Genomic DNA, 9195 nt, shown 5'->3' with positions numbered 1-9195 from the left:
ATCTGGGTGTTGTCCAGCTGTTTCGGGATGCCATGTGTCTTGAGGTTATTAGAGGGCCAAATCCGCCCTCATCAAAGAATGAATCCAAAAATTGTTCCCAAGGGATTTTCATGATTCTCTCTGATTCACGACAATCTTCCTAGCACGGACAATGATCTAAAGCCAATAGCTCCATCTCTTCACAAGAAAGTCGAAGGGAAGAGTGAGAGAGAGGGAGAGAGAGAGAGAGAAAGGGTAATAACGGATTTTAAAAAAAAATTATACATTACATAGTGTTACATGCATACCAATTTTGACAGAACATTAATGGAAGCTAATGACAAGGGTAGAGCTAGTCAATTATCAAAAACAATAAGAATGGTTTAAGACAATAATTAAATAGTAAAAGTAGAATTAATCAATTAATTAAGCAATAAGGATAGTCTAAAAAATTTGCCCTTCTATTTAAATATATATCATACATAAATTTATATTGTATCTAGTTTGATTGTTGGATACATGGTTTTTAAAACCGACCCGGTGACCGAACCAATCAGGGGTCCGGTTATCGGGTTGAACAGTCCATTGTGACAAAAAAATAAAAAAATTCAAAAAAATAAAAAATTGTCAAAACAGTTCGAACAAATCGAACGATTAACTACCCAGTTCAACGGTTCGCTGAACAAAATCAATGGTTTTAGGGGAAATCCAGTTATTGGGAAAAATAGAACCGGTCATCTGACCAATTCCCGGTTTTTCCGGTCCGACCGTTCGGTCCGGTCCGGTCTGATTTTGAAAACCATGGTTTGATACGTGCTTATGTTTATTAAAGAGCTTCAGGTACATACAATTTATTGTTGTACATAATATTTTGATTAATAATATATAATATTCATTATCTTCAATATCTAATTGCAATACGAATTTGATATAAATCCGCCGGACAATATCTTATTCGAACCGGAATAAAAAACAAATTTTAGATGCCAATTCGAATTCAGATCTACTTCCAAGTTCCAACAAACGCTCCGAAACGTTATCCCAACAAGCCATTATAATTACAGTCGCACATGCCAATTCGTTTCGATAAGCTTCCCTTCACAGCTTTTACCTTGTATTTTTTAACTTTTCATTTCATTGATTATTGATAAATAAACCGATCCGATGTACGGTATGGAAAACCAGTTGGCTGTGTTGCTCTCTCGTTGTCTAGTTCACTCCATTCCCGGATCCCCCTTCTCTCTGTGTCGCTGTGCAGGAGACCAGGTTGCAGAGAGATGCAGAACTCAGAGAAAGAAAAGTGCACGACAGACCAAGTAGTTCTTCTCGTAGACCAGAAAACTCCAAAACCCAAACAGTCTCACCAAACAGAACTTAACGACGAAGCTATCCCCGGAAAAGAAAAGCCCATCTGTAATAATAACAACCCAACAACAACACGGCCACTCCGTCGCCTCAACTTCTCCAAACCCAAATCTCGCTTCGTCGAAAACAACTATGCATTTGCTCCCAAATCCACCCCGGAAACAGAACTGCTCGAACCCCTGAACCTCCATGAGAATTCCTCATCAACCACTGACGACAGCGACGACGAAGACGATTTCGGGAAGGACGAGAACGAAGAAGAGGCGCCCGATGAATACAAGAAGAAGAAGAAAAAGAAGAAAATCAGTTGCAGAGCTATAATCGAGTGGGGTTCGTTTTTTATCATAATTACCTGTGTGATCACCTCCCTCACTTTGAAACGCCTCAAGAATAAATCCGTATGGGGTCTTCATATTTGGGAATGGTGCTTAACCGTCATGGTCATCTTCTGTGGCCGCCTCGTCTCGGGTTGGTTAGTGAGGATTATCGTCTTCATCATCGAGCGCAACTTCATGCTCAGAGAAAAGGTCCTCTATTTCGTCTACGGCCTCCGTAAAAGTGTCCAGAACTGCGTATGGTTAGGCCTGGTGCTGTTGTCTTGGAATCTCATGTTCAACTTAAACCCAAAAGTCCACACGGACAAAAAGACCCTCAAGAAGGTTTCCCGAGCTCTCCTCGCGGTACTCATAGGCGCGATCATGTGGCTCGTCAAGATCATTCTTGTCAAGATGTTGGCGTCGTCATTTCATGTGGCTACCTTCTTCGATCGCATGAAAGAGAGCGTCTTCCACCACTACGTACTGGAGGCACTTTCGGGACCGCCACTGGACGAGGTGGAGAGGGAGTCGCCGCATGCCCGGAATCTGAAACCGTCCAAGTCGTTGCCGGCGAGGTTAAGGGATGCGAAGAGGATGTCCAAGTCGAAGAAGTTAGGATCGGGGAAGATTGATATGGAGAGGCTGAGGAAGCTAAGCATGGAGAGCACAACCTCGCCTTGGAGCATAAAGAGGCTGGTGAACTTCATTCGGTCGACGCGTCTGTCAACGATTTCGAGGACCGTCGACGACTTCGCCAACGCCGGGTCGGAGATCACCAGCGAGCAGGAGGCTCGGAACTGTGCTAAGCGCGTCTTCAAGAACGTCGCTAGACCAGGAGCAAAGTAAGTAAAACTGAACTATCGTCTTACTGTTGCGCATTTGTCCTCTTCTACTTTTTAATGATTTTTATTTTTTGGCTAGTATTCGCTACCTTAGTGACTTTCGAGTTTTGATCCGTCGGAATCAGGTGCCTGCCGCAGATTGCCGGTGGCGCTAGTTTATCCGACGATCGTGTGCATTGTCTCCGCCTAGTTGAGTGTGCAGTGTCCATCATCTGTTTCCTCCTGGGATGAGAAAGTCAAAGGAGGTGCGCTTTGTTTATTTCGATGCTAATGCGCGCCCATTGAGCTGTGTGAGGAGCAGATCGCGTTCCCCCATTGAGTGTCATGTTACCAGTTCCTTTCCGACCGAAATCCGAGTTCCCTGTCCTTTTTCTCCGGCGCCAGTGCCGGTGTTGTCGGAGACTCGATGCTAGAGCGATGGTTCAGCTTGGGTAGACCGGACCACCGGCCGTGCTTGCGGTTTGTTATTTGGGTTGAACCGTCTAGATGTATGTATTTGGATTGTGGTTTGTGGGTTAGATTTTTTTGATATTTCAATCACTTGGGATGTCATGCGCGAGGGACTGGATCTATTAGAGACAACGTAAGTAAAAGGGGCGCCCCCACAATGCCCCACCACATCCCGACTTTGTATTGGGAATATCTCTCAATAACAATAACAGTACAGGAGATTTTTAAGAGTGGGTTGAAAGTATTTTAAAAGACAGGTGTTAAAAAAATATTCAAGTGCTTTATAGGTAATGTTTTTTTACCTTTTCCCTACTTTTTCCTTCAAACCAATATCGCACGAAATTTGCCTAATGGTGTTTAGTTACGTGGGTGGGTTTTTCACTTTTTCCAAAGTCTTTTTAGGGGTGTAACACGAGGAATTGCCAATACATCACTCATCCTTATTACTACTCTCATCCCAACCCTGCTTAGCTTTGGAGTTTTGATTGGATCCTGTGATTCCTAAATTGTTCATTTACCCAAGTAATATTTTAATTTTACTGAGTTGAATAAAAAAACTTCATGTCAGTAGAGAAAATTACTAAAACATTATAGACAACATTGTCGCTTTAATAATCATTTTATGAAGGAAATAAAAGAATTTTGATAAATGTAAAATATTTTTTTTTTCAAAAACATTTGCTTAATAAATTAAATGTATTTATCCAGATAAATGATTTATAAAAACATAATAATAATAATGAATGAAGCCTAAATTGAAAGATAAACACCATCTTCAACTTTGCATTGTCTGGGATTCCGATCCAATGGTTTGAATATTCTGAGTGGCCACGGTTGATACCAAGACCACGTCACCCATGCTATCAACAAAAGTTTAAAGGTTCTGTCTGAAGCATGGGCTACGTGGGCCGTGGGGTCGGGCTGGGTTCGTTGTTTGATAAATTCGTTTAATGGACGAGCCCAGACACAAACACGTTGCACCCCTAAGATCCTATGGGCTATGCATTGACCACTAACCCACATCAGCTCTATACTTTAACTTTTATTATTCTTTTCCATCCAACAACGTTGCAACAGTTTTATGGCTCAAAATTTGGCACATTAATAATGAATAAAAGCCCAACATTTTTTTTGATGGATGAATAAAAGCCCAACATATAGGACCATTTTGTGCCCCAAACTAATTTGCAAAGAGGAAAGTGCTTGGTCATTTAAGCCTTTTTTGCTAAATGATTCAATTAGCTGACCCACTCGATGAAACCTTTTGGCATTAGAACCTTTTTCTCCTTTTCACTAATTAGATTTGGGTAGATACCATAATGAGTAGTGGCAGAGTGGTCCATACACAGTTTTGTTCTATTCTAAGATTTGATGATTTTTTGTTGCAACTTTTTATGACCAAAATAACCCTGCAATTTAATATTGTTTTCTATTATAAGCATTGGTAGGGGTAAATCAGCTTGCTTGATTGGATGCTTCTAGTCATAAATAAATACTTCTTTCCAACGAAAATGGTGACAATTGTTCTTTCACCATTCAAAAACAATTCGATTTCTTAGAATCTTAGTTAAGCCATTCAATTTGGATTAATTTTGAGTTCAGTTTTCCCCCTTTTTATCCCTCTTAATCATGGTTGGAACAGTGTGCACATGTGTGTATACATTCCACACCTAAATTGTAGATGTAAACTCAAAATGGACTTGGTGTGTGGAACCCGTATCTTTAGTGGACTAAATTTGCATTTTTATATAACTCTACTGAAAAATTGCAATTTAATATATTGGTATTGCAGGTATATTGAAGAGGAGGATCTTATGAGGTTTCTAAGGAGGAATGAGATTCATACTATATTCCCTCTATTTGAAGGATCCCTTGAGACTGGACAAATTACTAAGGCTGCTTTCAGAAACTGGGTGGTAAGTGTGTGTGTTTGTGTTTGTGTTTGAATTCGTATACACATACATTCATACTGCTTTCTAAGCCCTTCTATAGGCATCACTTTGAATAACTAATCAGTGGGGATCATTTTGGCCACCAAATTCATATTGATTAAGCCATATCAACCACAAGATAGATGAAATTTTTATACTTGGATGGCTGGGATTTCTGATCTATGGCAAAGAAAAGCGGACCTTGCATCCAAAGGTTAGTGTCATCTAATCTATATCATCTTCTTATGGTTGGCCCATTCAGGAAGTTGGCTGCCTGCCTCACTGGCTGCTCTCCACAAAGATGGGTTGGTCACTACATGCGGCAATAAATTATCTAACAAACATGGAGAATTTTAAGGACTTGGATAGGTTTGAATCTTTAAAGTTAAACATGGAAATCTTAACAGAACGATTTAGCTACCAAGTTTTACCATCCAGGTACGAGCTTACGTTGAGCGGAAAGCTCTGGCACATTCTCTGAATGATACAAAGACAGCAGTGCAGCAGCTTCACAAGCTAGCAAGTGCAGTAGTAATTGTTATCATAATTGTGGAGTCCCTACTGGTGATGGGACTAGCTACGACAAAAGTTATCTTTGTAGTCACATCCCAGCTTCTTCTTGTGGGTTTCATATTTAAGAACACTTGCAAGACTATGTTTGAGTCAATCATCTTTGTCTTTGTGATGCACCCCTTCGATGTGGGCGACCGCTGTGTCATTGACGGTGTTCAGGTAAGAGCTTCATGTAGGGAATGCTTTTATTTCTTATTCTTAATTCTACTATTGAAACCTAAACTTCCATCTTGTTAGGCATTCCTTGAATATAGAAGAGAAAATGGTCAGGCATTGGAAAAGGGATATAATATGTATGTGTTAGAACATTTCTAGTGCCTGAGTTTTAAGGTATTCATTCATACCAAGAATGGCCTACCAAGTACATGATATATATAATTAGTATTTCCTTTAATGCCTGATACTTATGCTTTATCCATGTAGGATAATTTCTTACATATTTTCTCTGTTTTCCCTTAATAGTTGTGGAAGTTATTGTTTTCTCCTTTTTGCAGATGATTGTGGAAGAAATGAATATTTTGAACACAGTCTTTCTCCGGTATGACATGGAGAAAATTTACTACCCCAACTCTGTTCTGCTCACAAAGCCAATTGGCAATTTCTACAGGAGTCCAGACATGGCAGACACTATTGATTTCATCATTGATGTCTCGACTTCTGTCGAGGATGTACATGCTCTTAAGAAGGCCATACAAGCGTAAGCAATGCCTCTCAAAATTTACACTAATCATTTGGATCTACAGCTTCGAAATACTATTAATTAGCCCAATGTGCATGTCTCAATGCTAAAAACTGTAGGACTGTAAGATGATTGTATAGTTATTGGCCTAATTTTTGGGAAAAATGCATAAGGAACATTTGATTGGTAAGTTTTTGGATGGCGACTTATCAAAAACATGAAACACCATTAGACAATCCCAATTGATGGTCGGTGAACTATATATGGTGTAGCAGACTATATATCTGGCTACTTCATGAGATTTGTTAACCAGAAATTTGCTCACAAGGGTTTAAAAAAATCAAAAATATTGGATTGGTCACAGACTAAAAACTTCACCAAACCATTAAAAAGCAACACATATGGTGTTCTCACTCAAATAGAAAGGAAAACTGATTAGTGTTTTATTTTTATTTCTTTAATTGGATTACCCAAGAGATTGGCATGCTAGTTATTAGTAAATACAGTATGGAACTTAACAGGATTGTAGTGAATTGGACACATTTGTAGATATAGTATGTGAACCTTTCAACACCAAAAAAGTAATTGTAAGGGATAAGCACTGTTTACTTGTTTTTTTTCCCTATGCACTCCTTGTTAACTAATTTTCTGAATTTTCTAAGAGAAACATTCTTATGAGTGCAGATATATAGAGAGCAAGCCAATATATTGGAGCCCAAAACACTCATTGATAGTAAAGGAGATTGTGAATGTGGACAAGATGGTGATGTCTTTGTGTGTGTTACACACCATGAACCATCAGAACTATGGCGAACGAAATAATCGCAGATCGGAGCTTATTTTTGAACTGAAGAAGATTTTTGAGAACCTTGGAATTAAGTACCATCCACTCCCTCAGGAGATCCATCTAACCCAAGTCCAGGTGGGAAATACAACACCGATGCAATCTTGACAAAGCTGGTCCTGCTGGAGTATGGTGGAGTACAGTTATGCCAGCAAGAAACATAGCATTAATCTTGATCTTTTTGAACCAGTCTGCCATGATTTTCCAAATGAAGAGATCATCCAAATTAGCAATTAGACTTCTATCTTATAAACATGTATGTGTTCCATTTTCAATTGTTAATACCACGAGGCTTTGTATTGTGGTATATGTGTTGGACAGTTTTTGTATGCCCTTAGCTTCAATCGACTTTGATGTACTTTTGATATTTAATGTAAATAAATAAAGTACATGTTTGATTCATGTTGTGTGGTATGTTTCTGTGTAAGACCCTAAAACTAGACACTTAATGAGACTTGTGTTAGTTTTAAATGTTCACAGCCGTTGGATAAGTTTGGGGAGACTTATCCTGCAAAGGCTGACACTGGTGTGCTGCCAACTGATGGGGTGGCTCGTCTTATCCGCTAGGGTGAAACCCAAGGCACACACAGTGTAAGATTACTTAAACCCTTGAACCGGACCAGATTTTCAGTATTGCTTTGGACCTTGGATCGGGCTGTCTTTGATATGCCAATCAGTGAGATCCTTAGCGGGAGTCAAAACCTGGGTATGTTGGGACAGTCTGAGAATTCATCTGAGTGGGTGATCATAGTGATGGGATCATCCCCTTTGTCGGACAAAGGTAATGATCGGGGATGCACTCTCTCTGATGGAAACCAAACTGTCGGCAATTGATTTCAATCGTTGGAATTTTGTTTTGCAAAATCTATATATATGATATATACTTACATATGGTTTCGAAACGTTTGCAAATGGTTTTAATTCCTAGGATCCATGTGAGTAGAGAGTAAAGCATTGTTCCTTGCAGCCGAGGGAGAGGTCCTCTCTTGTCAGGCAGTGCTTGATCGTTATGGACTGAGAGGTTAAGTATAAGGCCATTTAGGATAATACTTGATGGGATAATCTTGCATCTGCTCACAGTCTCTGGCCTTTTATAAGATGGTTTGGCCCAAGGACCACTTAGTGTAAGTGTTGGGCCCATAGGGTCCATGTGATGGGCTCAAGGGGTTCACTGGGCTTACCAGTGAATTCGGCTAGTTCTTGTAACAGAGGCTGGGCCGAACCCATATGGTTGGTGTGTAGATCAACGCTTGGGTCCCATGCCATACAAAGAAGTCCAACTAGGCAGCAGTTTGAAAGACTATTGAGCACTTATTACATAGTGGGCCTAAAGCCCATTTCGATCTGGGCTGATTTGATCAGTCACTTAAGGGGGCGGATCTGAGATTAAGTTAAGCCCAAAAGCTAATCTAATCTGCAAATAATATTAAGAAGAGTCCTAATCCAAATACAGATTTGGATAAGGGCAACTTCTGATATGATTAGGAGGCTTTCTTGATCATTAAGAAAGAGGAGGAAAAACCCTAATTTCGAATTACAAGAATTCGAACTCAAGGGATTTCGCAGATAACTCACCTGCATTCTGAAGATTAGATCTCAGAAACCCTAGAGAAGAAAATAGTAGTTCGCCATCTTCTTCTCTAGCACTCTCCTCCAGCAGCAGCCGCCACCTTTTTGCCAGTTCAAGTTCTCAGTTTGAGAAAATCAAGAAAGGTTCTTGATTGTACGTGTGGTGCTCACAGTCTTCCATCGAGTTCTTCAGAAGAACCTGGTTCGTGGGACGAACACTGTTGGTTCGGCTCCATCATCACTGTGTCATCTTCAGTGGGAGCTGATTTTGGTGTCTTCTTTGGGCGTGAACACCAATTTTGGGAGATATTACTTATTTGGATCAGGTATAATCACTCCCTTCTCTTTTGGTTCAAATCTGGTCTGGTTTGGTTCAAGTAGGATCTTTGAATCTTGATTCTAAAATCAGGAAATACGATTCCCAGTTGGAAGGAAGGTAAAAAATTTTTGAAATTCGCCCACCCATTCCGCAATAATTTTGGCGTCCATACGATAAATCCTACCATTCCTTTCAATATGGAGAAATCAGTATGTTTGCACCAGAGCATTGTTTCTTTATCATGAACAGGAGGATCAATCAAGCTTTAGAGTCGACTTGGAAACTAGATAGAGCTATTAGAACTTTTTGATGTGGCAAAGGGTCCTT

General features: G+C 39.9%; 1 protein-coding gene across 1 annotated transcript; it reads left to right on the top strand.

The window, feature by feature from the left end:
* Positions 1 to 863: 863 nt before the first annotated feature.
* LOC104612885 (mechanosensitive ion channel protein 10-like) lies at positions 864 to 7382 on the top strand. Its single transcript, XM_010280512.3, has 5 exons — positions 864 to 2503; positions 4746 to 4869; positions 5323 to 5616; positions 5952 to 6154; positions 6821 to 7382. Exons 1-5 carry the CDS (start codon positions 1257 to 1259, stop codon positions 7086 to 7088), a joined length of 2136 nt encoding a protein of 711 aa, XP_010278814.2. The 5' UTR covers positions 864 to 1256; the 3' UTR covers positions 7089 to 7382.
* The last annotated feature ends 1813 nt before the right edge of the window (positions 7383 to 9195 follow it).

Source organism: Nelumbo nucifera, chromosome 3, assembly GCF_055504915.1.
Source record: "Nelumbo nucifera cultivar China Antique chromosome 3, China Antique-T2T, whole genome shotgun sequence".
NCBI classification, from domain to species: Eukaryota; Viridiplantae; Streptophyta; class Magnoliopsida; order Proteales; family Nelumbonaceae; genus Nelumbo; species Nelumbo nucifera.
This window is presented reverse-complemented; position numbering and strand designations above follow the sequence as displayed.

What these genes read in the sequence shown, in the direction of transcription:
- LOC104612885 (XM_010280512.3), top strand. Translation starts at nt 1,257, where the DNA reads ATGCAGAACTCAGAGAAAGAAAAGTGCACGACAGACCAAGTAGTTCTT. An exon ending in GTCGCTAGACCAGGAGCAAA is followed by an intron (nt 2,504 to 4,745) that starts GTAAGTAAAACT and finishes TTGGTATTGCAG; the next exon opens with GTATATTGAAGAGGAGGATC. An exon ending in CTGCTTTCAGAAACTGGGTG is followed by an intron (nt 4,870 to 5,322) that starts GTAAGTGTGTGT and finishes TTTACCATCCAG; the next exon opens with GTACGAGCTTACGTTGAGCG.